Source organism: Daktulosphaira vitifoliae, unplaced genomic scaffold (assembly GCF_025091365.1).
Source record: "Daktulosphaira vitifoliae isolate Bord-2020 unplaced genomic scaffold, ASM2509136v1 Scaffold_5, whole genome shotgun sequence".
NCBI classification, from domain to species: domain Eukaryota; kingdom Metazoa; phylum Arthropoda; class Insecta; order Hemiptera; family Phylloxeridae; genus Daktulosphaira; species Daktulosphaira vitifoliae.
In genome coordinates this window covers 16,935,055-16,959,125 of record NW_026099576.1, presented here as the reverse complement: position 1 = coordinate 16,959,125, position 24,071 = coordinate 16,935,055, and the positions used below count along the sequence as shown (strand labels likewise).

The following is a 24,071-nucleotide window of genomic DNA, read 5'->3' as shown; positions in this document are numbered from 1 at the left end:
GTATTGTATTTAACTTGACTACTTCACAAATTGTCACGAAGTTCATTATGTTGACAATAAAAAAAAAATAAAAAACGAAAAATATACCGAGTTTTGTTGGAATGTTTTACATATTATAGTTACAAATTTTCTTTTAATAAAAAAAACCTAAATTTGTGTGAATTGTTCTTAGAATTTGTATGTAATCACGATTTAATAAAACATGCCTAATAGGATACTAATGAAAAAAGACAAGGTAAAAATATATAAAACGTTTCCATAGTTGTTTTGAAGAATTGATTGTTTAAAATACCTTTGTTTTTATAGCATGTTATATTGTTTAAAATTATGTTGAACTCTGTGTAATCTAATTTATTGTTTAAATAACTTTCAATTTAATTTTTTTTTGTTATAAATAATTGTTTTTCTAGCAAATGTTATATTATTTTTGATAAGAATTTAAAAAAAAAGGGTGTTTAATGAATTATCAATAGAACTTTTTACGTTCTATTTAACTCATACTTAAGTCTTATTATTTTTAATAATATTTTAATATCAGATCATGAATAATTTTAATGTACAGGAAGTTTCAAAATCAAAAAATGTAGAAGGAAAAAATGGACCCGCAGCTGAATTATTGGCTGATGTAAGTAATCAAATCTTCTTAGTTTGATATTACTTTTTCATAGTGATAACTAGAATTATGTGAACAAATTATAATTTAACCTTTTTAAAACATTTTTATAAGAAATTTTGTCTTAAATAATTTTTAATCTTCATTTTGATAGTATTTATAATATGATACGTTCATAATTGTAATAACTTTATATAGATAAAATAAGATCAAAAAATTAAGTTTTTATAATTTTGTTGTAGAACTACAATAATATTTTAATTTTAATAAAATTGAAACTAGATAGTTTCAATTAATTTGTTTAGTTAATAAAAATTATTAATTTTTAATTATTAAAAATATTTTATTTTATAAATAGTATAAATTTAGTTAGTTTGATTATTTTTAGTGCTATGGAAAACTAGTTTATTAAAGAGCCCATAGTACTTTTTGAGTTTGCTATCATTACAATTATTATTACCCTAAAAAATAAAATCTACCAGTAGTTAAATCATAAGTTAACTTTTTCATGTTAATTATTAAAAAAAAAAAAAAAAAATTACCTGAATCTTTTATTAATTTATGAATTTGTAAATTTCACAAATAAGGGTTCAAAAATATTTTTATAGAACTTGCAATCTTTTATAAAGTTTACTAATAATTAAAAATATGAGAATAAGCCTATATATAAATATCTTCATAATTAATTAAGATTACGTCCAATAAAAATGTGTCCTAAAGTTTTGGTTTTTATTTAAATATTACATTATGTATGAATGTTAATGTTAGTTATTATTTAGTGTATATATATATATATATATATCTTTAATAATACAATTACTGATGTTCATTTATACCAAATAATCAATATCAGTTAAAGTTGTAATGAAAAATTGTCAATTACTCTTAGGGTGGTTCCTAATTTTCATTTTATTTTCTCTGTATTCTTATAGGTATAAAAAAATTATAGAAAAACATTATATAGTTAATTTATTAAATCTTGTTGTTTAAATATTTTGTTAAAAATAGTTTAAAAGTTATCAATTAATATACTTGAATGAAAAAAGAAACAAATTAAATACCATATAATCAAATTTGACTGAATTTATATCACTTTAAAAATGATAAAAATTCTAATATTTTTTTTAAGTTTTAAAACTTTTTTAAAAGATTATAATTTTTCATGTGAGCAAGTTGGAAAATTTTTTTTCAAATCAAGTTTTAATAATTTTTTTTATACTCGTAGGTGTCAATTGTTCTTTTATTTATATTATATTATTAACCATTAATGAGACTAAAGTTTGGGATTAAGTATATCTGTTGGATCGCTTAGTAGGAAAACTCTCGCCTGGATATCGAGAGATCTGATTTTGATTCCCAGTATATTGGTATATATATTACTCAGTTTCCAAGTGTCTAACAGTTAAACAAACTAATTTTTTTTTTTTGTAAGAAAAAATTCTTAATGATATTTTAAATTAATGAATGACATAATACTTCAATTTTTTGTATAGCTACAAGAAGAAATTAATTACTTTGAACAATTTTATCATAACTGTTTTATCATTTATTTAAAGATACCTATAGTCTAGTAATATAATTTGAAAATTTAACTTTTTCTAGTATGATATTGAAAATTTCATGAAGTTATGCTTATAGTTTAATAATAAATAAAAACAATACATTTAAATTTAATTATTAATTCATAATATTTTAGTATAATTGAATATGATTGAAAATTAAATAAATTGAGTCACTTAAAAATAAAAGGTTGTTAGTAAAAACAAATTAGTTCTGCAAATATTAAATTTGAAAATTGAGAAATAACAATTTTTCAATGCAGCTGATTTATGGAATCATTGTAAAATAATAGTATTTACAAAAACCCACTGTAATTTTATATTTTAATTTTGTATTTATCTTGTATTTTCTAAAATGTCATTTTAACTCGTTGGCATAAGGAACTCAATTCTAAAAGATTCAATTACAGGGATATTAAGTCATCTAAATTACTTTTAGGTATTTTTTTCATAATCAGCCACGATTTTTAAAAGTGGTAATTCAAGTTACTTTTTCTATAAAAATTGATAAAAAAATTGCTCATTTTTGATAATTATTACTTACTTAAATGAATTTAAAATTCAATTAATCATTTAGGACTTAAAAAACTTAATTTGAAAATTATATAAACCTACTTTTTCTCATATTAATACAATTTTTTTTAATTTAGTTACTTTTTTCAATTGTGCTATTTATTTCCAGCACTGCAATTATGACCTAATATTTGTTTATTAATTTATTGATAAAAGTTTTTAATTTATAAATTACATTATTAATATTTTAACTTCGATATATAGATGAGAAGTTTTTGGTTTCACTTTGCTGTGTTTATTTTGTCCGGTACGCCATTTTTCTCGCTCCTACTAGATAGATTTTGCTCAATGATACGTCAAAAGATCATCAAACGCATTTAGTTAAAGCTATTAGTGCAATAATTTTGAAGAATTCTTATACCCTTCCCCGTGTACTAATATATTGCCGCCTACTACATTTTTTTCAATATCTTTTTCTTATCACCAAAAAAATTTTTCCTCTACATCGCTAATCACCAAAATATTTATGAAAAAAAAAAGTTATCAAAAAATTTTCTACGCACGACTAAAAAAAATCAAACATTGCTATGTAAAACTCTAACAACGCCTTGGGGCAATATCTCTCTCTAGCCCCGCCCTCTCTTAAATACATCCCTGGTCCCCGTAATAAAGACAAATGTACCGAAAAATTACAGTTGTCATAAAACATTCATTGTTATATTTTTAGATTTCATTTTATATTAAAATATTTTTTTGTAAACTAAATGATTTTTTGCTAAATTTTTATTCATAACACTTTAAACATTTTCCTTTTTGACAACATGGATTTCTTAAAAATGTAATTATAAAAAAACTTTTCTTTCCGATAATATTTTAAAAATCTTCTTTCTTCAAACCTAATTTTTATCCGAAATATCGATTTCTATGAATTATCGGTCATTGAAACATTAAATCATACAAATGTCGGAAAAAATATCATACTTTATAATAATTTGTATAGAAACAGAATACTTACATCATTCTAAATTGTTTTAAAGTATAGTTTTAATATTAATAAATAAGACGTTCCTATGGTTTTTTGCGTAACGATAGATTATCTACACTATTCAAAGCTAAATAAAATTTAAGGTTTTTTTTATATACTATTCTATTAAAAAAAGGAAGATGTTCCGACGACTTGTCCTCTGCAAATAATTAAATTTTAAAGTCAAAAACCATGTAATTTTTGGTAGAATGTAAATTTTTTTTAATATCTTTCGAAATTACTTTTAGATATCAATCAATATTAGTTTAAAAACTACATCTCTATTTTTTTTTACTTCAATATTATAATATATAGTCAATGATGCAGATAATCGACATTTTATTTTATCATTCATCGTCTAATAATTCATCATTATATTTACAATTTATACAACAAATGTTAAAATGAATCCTAATATTGACTATTAAAAAATAGTTTATTATATTATTTAAATATAGTTTATACTGCAACAGTGCGTATCTCAGATTTTCTAAGTTTTTTGGATGATCAAAAACGACTAAATTATTCATGTTTTAATAAAAGAGGTGATTTTATTTTCATAACTATTAATAAAATAATTAGTCTCTAAAAAAAAAAAAAAACAATGCATAGAAAAACTTTTTTATTGATAAGTTTCATAATTGTCAAATTATACATACAGTTGCAGTATAAGCAACGATATTTAAATAATATAATAAACTATTACTACATTTGTGATACTTATTGTAAAATGAATAAATAAAACTTCTGTGGCATTAAAGTTCAAAATTATGAAAATTGATATCTGAAGTTGAAAATTTGTATTTCTTAAGTGATTTGATCATCTTCAAGACGGTAAACAATGATTTACTTTAATGACCTAAATTCAAAAAATTAAAAACTATTCAACTTTTTGTACAAATTTAGTTGTACATGTAATATTAATTGCTATAAACTTATTAATTTAAAATTGTAAACTTTTTCGTAAGCGGTAAAATTTGATGTTATTTCTCTCGTTTCTTTTCTTTTTAAATCAACTATTTATTGACTTCTACAGAAGGCAATTGAAAGTAACATTTACGACGCGGCAATTTCACTTCCTTAAAACAATTTTTTTTTACATTGTTCTTGTGACATTTCTCAATTGGTCATATGAATGGGTAGTAAGCCTATTCAATATCAATTAAACTTATGCGAAGTAAATTATATTCAAATTTTGCTTATTTTTATTAGGCCCATGATGGTACTTCAACTGGACATTCAAATTCTGCACCTAGTCCTCCACCAACACAGATAAACAAATTAAAACTTGGACCAATTACAATTAAAAGAGAAAAAAGACAGAATTCCTCAAGATTCAATAGTGTTACGTCGAATCGCGAACTACAAGTTCTTCAGTCACTAAATGGTATGTAAATTTTCCTTTGTTTTATCATACCTTTAAATAAAACTAGTGATTATTAATTAGTTGACTAATATCAATTCTTTATCAAAAATCAATTGAAAAAATATAAAAATTATAGTCAATTTCATTAAAATAATGGTCCGTAGTACAAAACAAAATTAAGTTATAAAATACAAGATATTCATGTGAAAGTAATTCGTGTTTTAATTGGTCATATTTTTATACTTCATCTTTGAATTACTATATTTCGAGAGTAAATTTAATCAAAATTTAATTACTCGCAGTAAGGTAATTGATTAACTACCTCATGCAATATCTTTAAATGTATAATACATCTTGTTCTATAATTTAAAAAAAATGGTCCTATTTCCCTCTATTCCCTTTAAAATCAACGAAATTGATTTTATTAACTTGAAACACATACTGGGTGGTTCATTTAACTTAATAAATCTGAACATAAAAATTATTGAGGATTTTTACTGTTTGTTTCTTTTAGATGCATGTTTTTCTTAATTTATCAATAATATATTAGTAGAAGTATTTTTATGTTCATCCCTTATAAGGGTGACGACTTTATTTTTTAAAACATTTACCTGATTAACTAATTTATTTAATAGATATATTTGATTGTATTAAAAAATAAACACCTTGATATATTAAAGTAAAATATTTATTTCAAAATACTGTATGTGTAACATCCCTCTTTTCGGCGACGGAATAATATACCAAAGTATTCATAGTTTTATTTCCCCTGCAGAAGAACGCTATTTTTTTACAAAAAAAATTCCATGTAGTATAAAAATTGCTTAACATACTTAGAAATAGTATTAATTAAACACTGATTATAGTCATATTAATTAAAATTTTTGTACATAAACTAACAATATATTTGGTTTTTGTTACGTTTTAAACGTCACGGGCACAACTCTATTTTATTTTACACATTTTCTAAAATTATATTAACATTAATAAAATATTTGTGTATCTTGGTGTCGTCAAAATGCTAACTTCAGAATTGGCAGTGATATATTTTTTCAATCATCAATGTCTTCTATCAGTAACCCGTACTCTAAAGTTGAAAGTCATATAACTCTCGGTGGATATGATAATCTGTTTTTACTGTGTTTGAGTATGCTTAGACCAAAATAAAATGTTCAGTGGTAATACTTAAGACGAGTATCTTTATTACAACATACATTTTTAAAAATACGATCATTAGCTAAGTACTAAAAGATGTCGACGCTAAAGATATAATTATTAATTAAATAACAAAATTAGGAGCTAAATTGATATTACCCCATCCAAAAAAATATTTTTGCAAAAAACATAAATGATTTTCGTAATGTTTAGTGGGACTATGGTAAAATTTAGGGAGCTTGTCTTTATATCTAAGTCGATTTCTGAGAATTTACAGTATTTTAATATTTCTTCATTAATAGATTACAATAACGTTCATTACCAACATATTTAATTATATAAATCGATCTAAAATTTATAAGATTCCACATTACGTAGTTCTTATAATAGCGTAATAAAAATGGAGTTTTTTATGTGAAGTACAGAAACTATGTTTTACGTAATATAATTCAAAAATATAATTATATTTTTTCATACGTTCATATTCTAAAGCCTTAAATTAACAGAAAAAAATATTAATATCCTTTCTTCTTTCCCCTTAAAATTTGATCTTCTATAGTTTTTTAAATTGAAACATATACAGAGTGATCCATTTAACATTGACCAGCAAATATCTTATCTTATCTAATATGTGTCTTTACGAGCCATCATAACCGCTGCAATTAACTACCTGTATTACAAGTCTACCCGTTTTATACATATATATAGGTAAAAAAAATCAAAACTTTAAAGTGAAATAACATGCAAACTAATGGACTTAAATGAAAAATTCAAATGCTAAAAATTAAAAAAAAAAAAACTCTATCAATATATCTAACTAAAAATATATGTTTCCATTTGAAAAAAAAAAGTTGGTACCCTTTTAAGGCATAAGGGATGAACCTAAAAATTATCTGATCATGGATAAATGTAGAGTTTTATGTAACTTAAATAATTAAAAAAAAAAATTATTAAAATAATAAATAGTTTTTGAGATATTTGCTGGTCAATGTTAAATGGATCACTCTGTATGTTTAACTAGCTTAAAAATAAGAAAATTTCTGGCCGATAACAACTTTTAAATCAGTATATAAAAAAAATATTAGTTTTTAAATAAAAATACATAGAAAATAATGAAAAGACCTGGCTTCACCTCCAGTATTTTGATTAAAGTTTTAACAGTTTTCAAAATACTGGTTCTAAAGTTGTTATAGACCGGTCCTTTTTTAGTTTGATCATTTTCTTATTTTAAGCTAGTTTTATTTTTATGTTTACATTTAAAAAAATACAGTTGATAAAATTTAAAGGTAGAAGGAGAGGCAGGACTATATTTTTTGTGTTCATTTAAATGTGTTGGATACTAATAACTAATAACTTCTGAAAAGAAAAAAATATATTTTATCTTATACTTTTTAAGATAATACGTGAGACTTAGCCGAACACTCTACTTTTATTGTATATGTTATTTTCATCTTAATAATGAAAATTTTTTATTGGTATTTTTCTATATTTTGTATCACAGAATATGTTTCCGATCCGCTCGAGAAACTGAGAATATAATAAAATTGTGAAGGGTAATGAATTTATTGAGTAAACATTTAGTCGTTAAGTACACAATTTTGTGATGTTTACATTTATTCATCTAGCTCATTTTGTTTACTCATATGGTGACTCTAAACTTATCAGTTAGAATGCCAAACGGATGTACTGTGTTTCTATTTATATCTCTGTTGTTATTATTACTTTTGATGTTGTGATTATGTGTACCATACGGTGTTATGGTAATTATCCTGTTCTTCAATGAAAATCTTTAGCCATAAAAACTTATGTGTTGTCGCTGGGCGCACGCGGGTAAGACCAACACTTGTTACGTCGTCCGTGGAGACGGTTGACGCACGTGTTTTAGTCGCTACGATAGCGGCATCTGGTTGGGTTGGTAGCGGCCGTTCTGTCTGCGGTGCGTAGGCGCCGTCTACGGTTTCACAGGGGACGATTGCCGCCGTTTCCTTGGTTACCCTCGTCCCGTACGCTTTGTATCCGCCAGCACATCGATCCGCCGTTGCCGACCGCGAATTCGTAGCGCACACGACGTTCGCGTCGCAGCAGTTTGCAAGACACCGTCGACGGGACTCGTTACTCACGTGTCGTCCCGGTATTTTTGTGCCGTATAACGTCGTTCGTCGCGTATCGTTATAAATTTTTGTCGATTCATTTATTTTTTACTGTGCAATTTTTTATCGGCTTACCAAAAATAATCACTGCCCGACCACATTTTATGCATTTAATTTACAGTATGACCAAAGTAACAACTCCTTTTTAAATTCATAGCCGTCCGCGGAGAGAACCCAAAAAATGTTTGTCGGTTTATTGTTTAAAATACTGTTAAATGACTATTTTCAGATGATTTAAAATTTAATGTGTTCAAACCAGCTAGTAACATTTCGGCGTTGGTGCTGTTGAAAGCAATTAAAATTCGAAGTTATTTTACTAAGAGTTAGGTTTTGTTCAGCATATTTCGAAGGCTAAAGTTCGGTGAAAGCTAAAGGTCGCATGAGGGTGGGGCAACGAGTGATGTGATTAAACTAAAAAGGAAAATTACTGTGAAAACGAGTGAATTTCAGCGTATTTTCGGCGGACACACGTCAAAGGGAAATTTATTGACTTAATATTCTTTTTCCTGGCCGACTATTGTTTTTGTTACCGCCACATGACGTTTACCGCGGGACAATCGGAGCAGCTGGTTTTTTATTATCAACCAAAATCGTTAAGCGTTTTTAAATTCTTTGCATAATTTTACACGCCGAATTTTTCTGCTGCATTTTTATTTTATAATGAATTATTATAATGTTAGTAATAAACAATAATAATAATTATGGCAACTCTTTCTGCGATCGGATATAAAATAGCAATTATATTTTTGTGTGTTCTGAGTGATTGACACACGTTTGCCCTAAAGTAAAACTGAGTTATACTTTTAGTTTTTATTAAATGCTAAGAAATACTTAGATTATTTTTAATATTAACCGATAGTTATTTTTCATTTCATTTTATAACTCGACTTACCTTTTAATAATAATTTAATTATATATAAATTTCACGAAACATTTCAATATTTAGATATGATAAATGAACTTAAAACTAAGACAATTCATTGAATGCTCCTTTTTTGTTTCTTAAAAAATATTTTCTTCAAGTTTTTACAGTTTAAAAATTGTTTTATTGGTAATCAATCAGAACATGAAAATTATATTGTAATTATAGTTGCTTTGACACATTTGTTTTTATTATATTAATTACTTTAATTCAGGAACGCTTAATGATCTTATACAACTTTATGAATTAGGGGTAACTCTGGCAATATCGTGACTGTTGATATAATTTTTTGATGATATGTCGAATACCAAATGAAAAATGTGTCACGGGGCAATATTTTTTCCTCTATCTCGCATGTTCGTGTGATGCCCTTACCACAGACACCGGCGGCAACCAGTAAAGTCTTTTCGCGACGTTCCTGCACATTTTATTTGTGTACGTTGTTGACGAATAACAGTACTTGAATGATCTTAAATGGTTGGCGACACGGTTAAAAGCCCGTGGCGCGGCGGCGATTATGGTAGCGAACAAGCCTGCGGGCGGTCGCACGCTCTCGTTAAACACAACTGTCGTCGGTACCGGTGTTGCGGCGGTTAATCAACATCAGTCGGCCGGCGCACCGTTTTTGCCCAAGAGCCCTAGCTACCATAGTGGTTTAGACTTGTTGGCTGATCGGGACAAGTCTCCTATAATAATGTTCTGTGACCCGACAATACACTTGCCCAGACTTCACGGTGAGTGTAACATTCATAATATGATAAAGCCTAATTGTGTGACTTTTATTAATGATAAAAATAATTGTTATCAATTGATTTTTATTGGCAGAACCTATACATTATTTCAGGGACCAATATAACACTGAAAATATGTTAGTTAAATTTATTAGAATTTTGTAATGTACTAATATAATTTAACTCCGAGTGAACAACAATGAATGCGTTTGAATAACTGTAGAATTTTTAAAACGTTAAAATATTAGTGTTAACAAAAATATGTTTTATTTGTTCTGTAGCCTTATATTGTTTTGTACATTTTGGTGTTGGTAGCGCTGTTCTATCTTTATAACTATAGTGTTATTTAAAAATAAAATAAAAAAAGAAGAGTAGAATCACATAAAGAATTTTTTTTTCATTCTGGTTTCCTAAACAATAGTGCAATTACAGGAGCTTAGCCCCTATTTCAAAAATGCCCACTCCCCAAAAAAATTATATTTATTGTTATATAAATATATTATTTAGAGTAGGAGAAAATTAAATTTAACTCCGCATCTTTCTAGTACCATTAATAAGTAATTGGATTTTTTTACTTAAACCCACTTACGCAGTATATACAATTTTTATTATAATTTGTTAACATATCAAAAAGGTATCTTATTAATGTTCTGTATTAAATTATCTGTAGTATTTTAAAGTATGTGAAATTTGAATTTTTTTGTGTTCTTAATATTTCAAACATAAAAAAATGATTTGAGAAAAGGATGAAATCTTTTTATACAAAATATAGGTTATAGGTATGTAATTTTTTCATGAAAATTATCTATCCTTGAAATGAGCGTCTGTAATTGAACTTAAAAATTTGATAGACAAAATATAGCAGATCTCTTTGGTATTTATTTATCATGAGCCAAATCTCGGTATTTGTTTATTCCAAATTATAATATGTTTGATATGATAATCGTCGTTGGTTTTCTAGTATTATATTGTAATTGACAAATTTTTAATTAATATAAATAATTAAAACCCCAACTTGTAACCTAGCGATCATTTAAAATTAGCTTATTATTTTTGTACTTAATATTATAACTTATTAGAATAAAATATATTTTCGATTTGTCTGCTATACATAGCATTGCTCTTAGATAATTTAGTTATATAATTACATATATAATTATATAAAGTACACATTATAATTTTTAACTACGCTCTGTATATTGTGTGTTGTTAAATTTTAATTTTGAACGACAGCTGGCAACCTGCTCTATTATAATTTCAATGACTTTATTTGACTGTTATTATTTTGATATTTTTATCATACTCTGGTCAAAAATTGCGAAAAATGTGTAACTAAAATGAGCTCGTGAAAACGATTTTCTACATAGACACCCCACGATATTGTCTTTTTTTTATGTATACTCAATGTATGTTTTTAAAATGAATGAATAATTATGTATTATTACAACGTTAACATGAATTTTAGACGGCTTTTGTACAATTAAAGTAGTATTTTGAAGCAAAAATCGTTAGTTATAATTTTATAGGAAAAATTAAATAAAGTCTCTTATATATGTTCAATATTGTCAAAATGTTATCTTGCTATGACAGTTGAAAAAATTTCAATTGATTTTCGCTCGAGTATTGAATATTTTTATAGGTAGTTAGACTAGTCAATGTCATTCGAAGCTTTACGTTCTAGAAATAAACAAGCTGTCATATATAATATTATTTTCATCAAACATTTTCGTTGTAATATCTCCAAAATATTTGTAATCCTGTATCGTAAAAAATAAAACTGGACTTTTTTGTTAAGTGAATATATTATTAGCATCCCTTATCAATTTTATATATAAAAATTAACATCCAACAACTTAATCTATCTAATCTTATACCTAGTTATCATAGGTATTTGTTTTGTTTTAATGAATAGTCTATATGTTTGCATTTATGTATACATTTATATGGTTGATTTTCAGTTGTAAATATAATAAAGGGAATAAATTTCTGTAAGTAAATTAAGAATATTTATTAATGAAATTTATAGTCATAAAAAGTGTAATACATAAAATACTTTAGTCGGTATAGTACATGAGACTATTTAGATTTCTTCGTTTTTTATTTAATGCAAGAAAAGTGAAAATTAAAATATTCTTTATTTTCTTGACTATCTGTTGACCTATTGATTACCGTTATCATTTAAAAGTAGATATAGTCTTATTAACTCAGTTACGAGACAATTTTTTATTTCGTTTAAATTACTCTTATATTAAAAAATATCACTAATAATAAAATTTCAAAAAGGACAGCGAATTTGGGTTCAATTTACATTTATTCCTGTCGTAAATTCTAAGTATAAAAAACTTACTTAATCTCGTCTAGACTAATCTTACATAATGTGTCGCACACAAGTAACAAAAAATGATTTAATGTTAACATTTGTTTTATATTTTAAATATGTTTTATATTTTTAAGTTCGAACAATTTTCCTATCCAATGTATTGGATCAAAAATATTTTGTTGTAACAATTCATATATTTGTTTGTTTGTATTGCATTTATGGTTTTTTGTATTATTTCATGGTATTATATTAAAAAAACAATAAATTTTTATTAATAATAACATTATCTCGTTATGCTCGTTTAGTTTTTTTTAAACAGACTGTAACAAGCGTTCCTAATTTTCAATGAAGAATTCATTGGTTTATGTGATATTTAAGCCATTTAGTGCTGAGCTAAAAACAATATTCTAAATAAATATCCTCTTTTTTAGGAATGAATAATGATCGTCGATAATCTAACAAATGAATTTAAATTGAAATCCTTTTTTTAGTTGTCATATGTAATGTCTTGTAATTTTGGCCATTAGGATTGATAAATGTCCATTCAAAGAATTTAAGTCTAACTATTGAGTATTTAAGTGATTTTAGTCATTTTTTTTTTTTGTTCTTATCATTCCATTTTATTGGTTTATTATAGCAGTTCAAAATACGAATACTTAAAACACAAACCTTAAATTGACGAAACATTAGTTTCGCAATATCAAAGATTATGCTCGACTTAGTTAATTACTTGCAGCTTCTGGTTATTTAAAAAAACGACTTTGGATAATCCAGAAATAGTTTCTGAAAATGTAAACAGTAAATTTTCGGGAGGCCAATAATTATATGCTAGTTCTCTGGGAGTTTCATGACTATGAGTACCCACTTTATTACTAATCACTGATTTTGGCAGCGGTTAAAAGTATAGTCGTGTTAAATAAATCTGTTAAAATGTACTTGTTAAAAAAATTACAAAAATAGTAGATTAGTAGTTGATATAAAGTGTTTAGGACAATAAAATACATTTTTTTATATTTTGTTGATTGTCTGTAGTTTGTATACTTTCGGTTTTTTTTTGTGTTTTGTTAATAGTTTGATAAAATACCAACTATTCCTGTCGTATAAAAGTATGTTATTTAATTTCATGTCAATCTGTCGCTATTTATAATGAATACCGTGCAAACGTTTTTAAGTTATACGCACTTCAACGATACAAATACTCATTGAATAAAAAGTAACATAATAAAAACAGATTAAAAAACTTTTGTAGTTGTTTGCAGAACACTCTATCTTAGAGCTTACTGCTTGTTTGGTATTATTGTGTTGTAATCTTGTCGAAATGACATTGACCATGACCCAACCAATAAATTTAATAACTAGCCATTTTGGAAATATTGTTTATAATATTATATTAATTTAGAACTAGCATTATGTGTTAACTAAAGTGTGAAGTTTGCAATTAGCATATAAAAAAGGTAAAAATTACTTGTGAAGGATAATTTTTTTCTTTCATGTTGATTGTAGTATTTTTCAAAACGTGGAATCTCTAGGGACGTACTCTTTACATTATATTATGCCGTTCTATAAAACTTTTACTGTTCTTATGATAATGTTTTTTACTTCGAGAAAATTATCTTGTCAGAAAAATCGGTAGATTTTATTATTATTATTTTAAACGATATTTAAGTATTTTTACATTGAAACCATTCTATTCTCAATAATTGAATAATATTGAATCGATCTGCGAACACTATTGACTGTTCTGTAGTAACTAGTTTTGTTGTATATATAGAGCATATGCAAATAATAATTGTTTTTGTCTTAATAGATTTATGATCCAAAATATTAAATGTATAATTTTTTAATCATATCATAGGTAAAAAAAAATTAGAAATTATTTTTATACTTAATAAATAAACTTTTCATTGACACAATTTGTAATAAATATACAATAAATTTTCTTTTGTATTTAAATAAAAGTAAATTTCTCTTTTATTGCATGTTTGTTCATTTTTAGTTTAATTGTATTGAATATTTGGTTTTTCTATGTATATAATTGTTAATCATTTAATCACTGTATATTGCTGGGCTTCTTTAATTGAGTTTCTTATGAACGTCATTTTTAGGCTTATTTCAACTTTAAAGATATCGATTTATATAAAATAAAAACAAATAAGTATTAAATTTAAATAACTTGTTATGTTATTTTTAGAAATAATATCCATATTGTATAATGAATTTAATTTTCGCTTTCTATGAAGACAAATCGTAATTATAATCATTTATGCTATGGACTTTATAATGTTAAGTAAACTTATGTGTCATCTATAAATAATATAGAATTTAGTTAGCTGGGGTATATTTATTCTAATGAAATGAATTGGACAAACATAAGTGGCAGGTTTGTTGAAAGTTTAAAATAATTTTTATTTAGTAATAGATAGCTCTTCATTATCCTTATCTTCTGGTATATTTACACATAAAAAGAATTTCTATAGTTGCTCTTGTGAACTCTAATTAATGTTTTTGTATCACCTATTTAAACGTTTTACAGTTTTCAATGAAACAGTTTAAATAATTGTAAGTACATAATGTAAAAATTGTAGCCTACTAAAACATTTGAAATCAAAAGATTTATTATAAAATTGTTTTCAATCTGTGTTATTTCATGTTTCTTTTTCTTGATTGTTCAATTCGTTTTTTTAATGGGTATTCAAATCTTTCCATCTCACCATGTGTTTATTTGAAGCTAATATTAAATGTTACTATTTCTATTTTTTTTGACACGAAATTCAGTACTTTTTTTATGTAAAATATCTTTTACGGTGGGTCAAACTGGCTGTTGGAGTGGCGGCTATCTTTCCACTCAGATCGGATTTCTCCCCTTTCTTTCTCGCCCCGCTGAACTCGTATACCAATACTTATGCATGGATGACCATTAGGGATTAGGACATGAGGACATGTCACCTCACCGATAAATATGTAATTTAAAAAAAAAAAACGGTTCTATTAACTTATCATACGCTTATAGATAGAGGAGGTGTCTATTGGGGTGGAGACATACCCCTTTGAAAATATGCGATCCTCAAGATAGGGTTCTTTAAGCGTATTATTTATATGTTTAATGGGTACAAGAGAAGAGGGCACGTGTTTCCCCTGTAAAGTATGTGATCCGCTATTTTTTTTGTCGCTCAACTCGTATAGCTATAGCGTATGTCCTATAGGGGGACTTGATGGGACGTGCTCCCTTTAAAAAGTCTACCTTTAGGAATAATTTTTTTAAATTAAATTTATTAATTCGTCATCAGCGACGTTGAAATCAAGTGATTAAAGTCAAAAATAGTTAATTATATTTGTATACAATATGCGAACTAATGTAACTGTACACTAGTGCGTGTGTTTTGTCAAGAATACTGTTTCCTAAAAATCATGGATTTTTAGAAATATTTTCAAATGGTTATGAGTCTGTCTATATTTTTGGTGGGGGGGTTGACCTATTGTACAAACGAATTTTAGTAAAATTGATAATAACTAAACTTCATATAAAAATTCAAGTATAATTTCTAAATTTTAAAATCATATGAAATTCTTAAAAAAAAAAAAAAAATGCAAAAGACAACTAGCCCATGTTATTTGAATATGTGACCCCAAGTTTGAATTTTATAAATCGTAGGATGACATCGTCAAAAATTGCCAAACAAGTGTGATTTTTTATAATGAATGTAGATTAAATTCATTTAACATTAGTGGAAATCATCGATCAATACAGTAATACCGTTAAAGGAAACATCGAACATTATTGTTACAGAAGTAACTGATTAATAGAACTCACCCTTTTCGTTTTTAGGAATATTTATTTTTCTTTTATAATTCATCGTTTCGTGCATGTTTTATATACAAAATAGTTTCGATGATCTGCTAGGCGTCCCGTGACCGTTCTCATTTTTTAAAATGTTTTTTATATTTTAAGAAAATTATATACTAATATTTAATTAAAATCTTTTAACGTAGCATTAAACTTGACATTAAAATATTGTGCTGTGCGCTAGATAAACGTATATTTAGGCTTAGATCTTAATTCCATAGTGCTGAAAATAAAACTCATAGTTCTTCTATTTTTAATACATCCTAATATTTTGCCAAAGGCAAAATAAAAATAGACTTAATATTCTTATTGTCATACATTGGACTTCCAATAGTAAATTAGAACCTAACAGATTTAGTTATTATTTGAACAGCATGTATTTTTGTGTCAATATGACATAAGGTCATTCGTTGTATTGTGTCGAACGTATCTACGCATACGTTGCAATATTTAAAAATTAAAACTAAAGTTTTGTTAAACTAAACGACTCATTGTTAAAGTTTTATTTTTAGAGTCTAACCTGCTAGTATTTAGTTTATTTTAAGATTTTTATAACTTTTTTTTGTATAATTATGTCTATTTAGTTAAGATAAATAAATTTCCAGATCAAAAGAATTTGATTTTATTTAATTCTTAAATGTAATAGTATAAATAATAAATAATCATTAGTATACAATACTAATATTTTTATTTTACTTACGTTCTATAGTTTAACTGTTGTCAATGGTGTTTTTTAAAGAAGTGTAAGTTAAAATAGTAATATAATAATTATTAACATTATTAAATATTATATTATTTTTATTTTTCGTCGTTACTTTTAAGTATTAGGCAATAATAATGAATTAATCGAGATATTTTATTTGTAAACAAATATTGTATGTGATATGTATATGAAATGAGAAATATGTTTTAATTTTATTATGTTGTATTAATAAATCTAGGTAATTATTTCTAAAAAAATCTTAATTATTCATAGTTTAATGCACGAGTACATATGTGAAATTTTCATTGTTCAGTATTTTTAAAAACATTTGTTACAAATTGGGTATTGGTTTGAAACAAACATTATTGTGATTTATTACAAATTTTTTCATTATTTCTTCTATAAAATATATAATTAAATACAAATTTGATGAACTTAATTTTATATTTATCGCTTAAGTAGGTAGTGATAATTCCTACTTACGATGTATTCCGGAGTCGAGATTATAAAATAAATATTGATATTAATGATATGCTAATTTTATTGTATATTAAAAGACTTCGATCGATGAACCAAAACCAAAAAAAAAAAAATTTGGATTTAAGTATTACAAAATATATATACATTTGGAAATTGTAGGTTTATTTTACCAAATATACACATTTATTTTTAGTATATCATTTCTTTTTACATTTGGATAGTATCGAACATTGATATTTGTGTAATAAGAGAATACATTTTCACCTATCTTATATACTATATAAAAATATACTTGAAAAATTTTAAATCATTAAGATTTATTAGGAAATAAAAATATATATGAGGTGTGGCGTGGTAAAATGAAATGGTTTTTATTAATTTCCCAAATAAAAAAACTTTTTAGTACTTTAATCACTTAATCCTGCCACACATCATATATTCATATTCTGCTCCTAAATATTCCACATATTTATATATAAGGTTATCGGTTTATCTTAAACTACTCTATTACTCACAAATTAATATAATATTAGAAGACAATTATTGGTTTTTTAGTTACATATATTTCTAGATTTATCAACTATTAATTACACTTTAGAATCATTTCTTATAACTTATAAAGATGTCAACTTTATTTGTTCAAATGACAACATTCATAATTAAGTATATTATTTAATAGATCATATCTATTTAAGAAGATGACAGGTCGATCACCAAGATTATTAGATAAATTATTTTTTTAATTATAATTTGTTTATCTAATGACCTTGATCGATAACAACTTTTGGATCATTATTTTATTATTTATAATGGTTACAGTAGGTGAGACACGGGTGTTGTTATTTTTGTCACTAATCATTTCCTGATCGTACTCGTCCTCTCGCCTAGGTATAAAAATGATAATAACATCCGAAGTACTAGTCTAAAAGTTGCAGGATTGCCATTTATCTGGAAAACAGGGAAAGTCGAGGACATTTTTTTTATTCGGTTAATTTAAAATGTCGGGGAATTTAATTAGAATATATGGAATTAGGATAAAAATTTGTACAATGTAGTGAAGAGTTAGACGACCGTGATGGCAGTGGTAAATTTCTAACAAAATTTAATTACTGTTATAATAATTTTTCCATATTGATTGATGGATTTTAATTTATTTATTATAATTTAATGGCATAAAACAAATGAAATTGAATAATTTTTGTAATAATACATCATTATTTCCATGAGTACACTTATTAATTAATTTTTCTTTTTTTAATATTGTGTTTATGTTGCGGGTAATCGAGAAGTTCATAATAAACTAATCACTCTATATATATTTTTATAAATACAGATTGGTTCATGACATTTTGACAAAAATAATAACTTAGGTTTCAGTAAATATGCTGAGGTACATTTTTTAAAAATAATTGATGCATTCTTAAATTACTTTCAATTCATATTTTTTATTATTGAAAATAAATTTTAAAATAAAATTACTTATAATAATAATATATATAATAAATAAATTATTTATAAAAAAAATTGTTTTTTTTTCAAAATTTTAAAATTATATTCATTAGTTTTCTTACAAAAAGAATTTGATGGGTAGATAACAATTTTAGGACCAGTACTTATTGAGTTACTCGCATTTTAATACATAGAATATGTATGGAAAGCGGGCAAAGTATACATACTCCACTATGAGCTTACCCACCCTCACTACATAGCGTTATAGCGTTGTTGATATGTATATATATATAAATTTCATCAAAACATTTACTAATATAGTTATATGTATATTTATTTAATTACAGAGGCTAATGTGTCTGAACGGGAACAGTTGCTCATTCAAAAAATGCAACAGTGTTGTGTACTGTTTGACTTTATTTCAGATCCACAGTCTGATTTGAAATGGAAAGAAATAAAACGAGAGACCCTTCATGAAATGGTTGATTATTTGTCATCAAATCATGGAAATGTGCTTACTGAAGCAATTTATCCTGAAGCTGTTAGAATGGTAAATATATATATATATTTATCTACTTAGTATATTTTGTTATTTTTTTTTTTAACAATTTTTGTAGTTTTGGACCACGTTAAAAGCTTACTTTTGTTTTTTGAAATTAAAAACACACTAGCCTTTTCCTTACAAAAAGTATTGATGAGTCAATAACAACATTAGGATAAGAATTTATTAAGTTATGTGAGAGGAATATGCATTATAAATATACACTTGTATGAGCTGCACCAAACTGAGCTACATGTCCACTCTATGTATAAAAATACTTTTAACTTAACAAGTTCAAAATTTATATAAATAATGTGTAATTTTCTTATAATAAATTTTATTATAAGGAAATATTGTCTACTTTAGAATTTCAAAAAGTTAAAAATAAAACAATTTATTATAACTTTTTATTTTTTATTAGATATAATTAATAAAGAAATATGCTTTTAACATAATTATTAGTCCAAAACTATAAAAATTATTAAAAGAGAGTAACAAAATATATTCAGTAGATCAAAAGTTATGCAATTTATCAGAACAGATTGGAACACCTATATAATTAGTTTTAATATTTTCTTTGTTTTAATATTATAAATTTTTTATTAGTTTGCAGTAAATTTGTTTCGTAGTCTGCCACCTTCAAGCAACCCTAATGGTGCAGAATTTGATCCAGAAGAAGATGAACCTCTTTTAGAAGCAGCTTGGCCTCATCTCCAATTAGTATATGAGTTTTTCTTAAGATTTTTAGAGTCTCCAGATTTCCAGCCATCAATAGCTAAAAGCTATATTGATCAGAAATTTGTACTTCAAGTAATATATTTAAAAATTGAAATTAAATTTGTATAAATAAAATATATGAAAAGTCTTAAATCATAAATATATTTTTTATTTTTGTGTGTAGTTGTTAGAGCTTTTTGACTCTGAAGATCCTAGAGAAAGAGACTTTTTAAAAACCATCCTGCATCGAATTTATGGTAAATTTTTAAGTTTACGAGCATACATACGGAAACAGATAAACAATATATTCTATAGGTAAATATTAATACTATTTTTTAGCTAATTTCTATTTTAATTTATTTAAAATTTTTTTTACATATTAATAGTTTTATTTATGAAACTGAACACCATAATGGCATTGCAGAGTTATTAGAAATTTTAGGAAGGTAATTTCACTTTTAAAAATTTAAACCTGAATATACAAATTTTTAATGTGCATTATAAATGTTTTTTCAGTATTGTTAATGGATTTGCATTACCGTTAAAAGAAGAACATAAAGTATTTTTGTTAAAAGTTTTGCTGCCATTACATAAAGTAAAATCACTTTCAGTATATCATCCTCAACTTGCTTATTGTATTGTGCAGTTCCTTGAAAAAGATCCTTCACTCACAGAACCAGTGATTAGAAGTTTACTAAAGTTTTGGCCAAAAACACATTCCCCGAAAGAGGTATGATTTAAAATAAAATATTTATTATGTATAAAATATTTTTACGGATAATTTTTTATATTTAGGTTATGTTTCTCAATGAATTAGAAGAAATTTTAGATATAATTGAGCCATTGGAATTCCGTAAAGTGCTCAAGCCTTTAATTCATCAACTAGCTAGATGTGTTTCTAGTCAACATTTTCAAGTAAGTATAATATTATAGCACTGTAAAATATCACCATGTCAGGACTATAAGATAATAAATTGAAATTTATGGATTTTGACATTTTGGTGGTTCGATTAAATTCTAATTAATATTATTTACAAAATGATACCAAATCTGAAAATAAATGAAAGATCTTGTTACAAATTCTTAAAAAAAAACATGCAATTTAATGACTGTTTTTCATTATTTTAATTTTATATTTTCACTTAAAGGATTATTTATTTCATTTTTATTAATATTATGTAAAAAGATCATTTAATTAGCTATTAAAGTATAAATATATATTAACAAAAAAAACTTATGTTGTATTTTTATTTAGGTGGCAGAAAGAGCACTTTATTTTTGGAACAATGAGTATATTATGTCTCTAATGTCTGAAAATGTTGATGAAATTTTGCCAATTATGTTTCCTGTATTGTACAAAAATTCTAAAACTCATTGGAACAAGTAAGCCATTATGAATATAATTCACTCTAATTAAATTATACAATTAGGCTTCACCCCAGATTGGGAGGCCCAGATTGGGATCCTCTTGCTGGTACATTGATTCTTTGAAGTATTTGGCTATGTTGGGTATTGATAAGTATTTCGTGAGCAAAGTCATTAATTACTGAAGTATAATGTATTATAAAATTATATTACTATTAAATTTATAATATAGATACTGACAGATAAGAATTACAGTTGGTATTCAATATTATTAAAACAGTAATAATATATCTTGATGAAATAAATCTTAGTAATTAAGTGTATATACTGTATAAATATCTTTCTTTGTATAAATGATTTGTCATAAGTAATAATTGCTTGAATATCTCCCAAGAAAAATAATGTTTATAAAGATAACATTACATTAAAATAGTAACAAAAATAATTATGTATAAAACTGAAATCTAATAAATGATGAACATTTTATAAAATTCTGACAAATTAAATAAACGCCAACCCAACCTGTAAAAACATGTATATTGATTTTAAAAAGAACCTCACTGTATGGTCAATAATTAACGAATTGGATTTTTTTTTATTATATGTCATTATTATCTTTGAGTGAATCTAGTAAATAATTCAGACCTGAAATCGTAATAAGCTGGTATCAGTGAAGGTTTTTTTAAGTGATTAAAAGTTTAAAAGTTTACTATGGAGTTACAAAATTTTTCTAATTTTCATCAATAATTTTCCTAAAGTTACATGATAGAGTACTTTTAACACTAAGTAATTTTCCCAATACAATGTTTTTTTTTTTTGGTCTGCTATATAATAAAGTTTAACTGTAATAAATGCAATTTTTTTTATAGTATACATAAAATAGTGCTAGAAATTTGTTTAAAATCTAGTTATATTTATATTGTTGTAAGGAAAATTAATTGTATACTATTATATATTTTATGTATTCAATTTTTAGAAACATACATGGTCTAATGTATAATGCACTGAAAATATTCACTGAAACAAATCCTGTACTTTTTCACACTTGTACACAACAGTTTAAGGAAGACAGGAAAACGTAAGTTACCAATAACTTAAGAATTTGTCTTTATTCAACATTGTTATTCATTAAATATTTTTGTTCTAGGGAAATGGAAAAATTGAAAAAAAGAGATGAAAAGTGGCATAGAGTTGAAGAACTAGCAAAAAGAAATCCAAATTTTACAGGTTCTATTGACAGTAATTATTCCTATTATGGTGATTTGACTAGGTCTCCTGTAAATGATTTGGATCCAACTATTGATTTAAAAAGTTTAGAAGAAGATACTAAATATCATATTGATTCAGATGTAAGTATTAAATAAATACTTTGAATATTCAACTTGAAATTATTAATATTTGTTAATTATTTTCAGAACCGAAAAAATCGAAAAGAAAAGCCACTGTTAAGACGTAAATCAGAACTACCACATGATACATACACGGTCAGAGCATTGAATGACCATAAGAGAGCTGATGAATATCTCTCTACTCCCCCTGATGTTAATAAGTGCTAGCTACACATTTAAATTGTGATGACCATAATATATATATTGAGCCATACAGTTTAAGGTAAAGTAACACAATTTGTGTACAAAATCTTGTTATAAAATTAACTCAAAATTTGCTTTAAAATTTTTAAAATGTTGAAATAATCACTTATATTTATTTCATATTTTTATAGGAATTAGAAATATTAAATGGTTACTCAACTCATTAGAGGTCATAATATATAAATGTTAAGTTTATCATTGTTAGGATTTACTTGTTATTAGTAGTACCAGCTACCATGTTGTCCTTTCTACACTTGAATTAAAAATGAAGAAAGCTTAGCAAAGTCAATGCACTAAAATGCCTACTTTGGTTGTGTTATTTATTTTTGAAACATTAATAAATATTAAATGTGTCATTATGTTTTTATTTATTTTAACACAATATTTTATTAAATAATTTTAATTATCACTCTCTTTGTGTAATAAGTTTTAAATTTTGTACGACACATTTCAGTTTAAGTGAGATTGAACCATTAATTCAGAGAGTATTTTTATTTTATTATCTTGTTGGTTTTTCATTTATATTATTTTTTTAATCAGATTCAATAGAATATATTTTGTATATAATTGTAATGAATGATGAAAAAAACACTCTGTGGCTACATTTTTTATTATTAATAGCTTTAGATAAATATGAAATGTTTTAGTTAGTATATTAACTATATGTACCAACTTAAATCAAACTTAATTGATCACAACTGGAATTTTTCAAATGGGGCAAATTATGTTATTTAACTATCAAGTATTTTAAGTATGAAGTACCAAATACTAATTTATATTTAGTTGTATTTGGATTAAAAAATATAAATAAATATATGTATATTTTATATATTTATTTATTCAAATAAAATATAATGATGAGTTCACGTTTTAAAAGTACTATGTTAATTGTTTATTATTATTAATTATTTATTTGTACCACAATGTGTTATAACTTGTAAAACCGTTAAATGAGTAAGCCCATCGACAGGGATAAATTATTGTTTAACAACCTATAAAAATGTTATATTTATGTTGTACAGTTGAA

The 24,071-nt window shown here is 25.1% G+C and overlaps 1 protein-coding gene across 7 annotated transcripts; it reads left to right on the top strand.

Annotated features, from left to right (window-relative positions):
- The first annotated feature begins 51 nt into the window (after positions 1-51).
- On the top strand, positions 52-24,071 carry LOC126907828 (serine/threonine-protein phosphatase 2A 56 kDa regulatory subunit gamma isoform). 7 transcript variants are annotated; one of them, XM_050689441.1, is made up of 14 exons: positions 52-235; positions 563-625; positions 4,922-5,096; positions 19,177-19,379; positions 19,977-20,180; positions 20,272-20,402; positions 20,474-20,533; positions 20,604-20,817; positions 20,883-21,002; positions 21,343-21,470; positions 22,429-22,530; positions 22,600-22,801; positions 22,868-23,063; positions 23,176-24,071. In XM_050689441.1, exons 1-13 carry the CDS (start codon positions 203-205, stop codon positions 23,006-23,008), a joined length of 1,776 nt encoding a protein of 591 aa, XP_050545398.1. In that variant the 5' UTR covers positions 52-202; the 3' UTR covers positions 23,009-23,063; positions 23,176-24,071. The 7 variants fall into 7 exon arrangements, with proteins under 7 accessions (XP_050545398.1, XP_050545397.1, XP_050545401.1 ...); XM_050689440.1 differs by having other exon boundaries at positions 54-235; positions 539-625; XM_050689444.1 differs by lacking the exons at positions 52-235; positions 563-625; positions 4,922-5,096 and adding exons at positions 8,304-8,500; positions 9,553-10,036.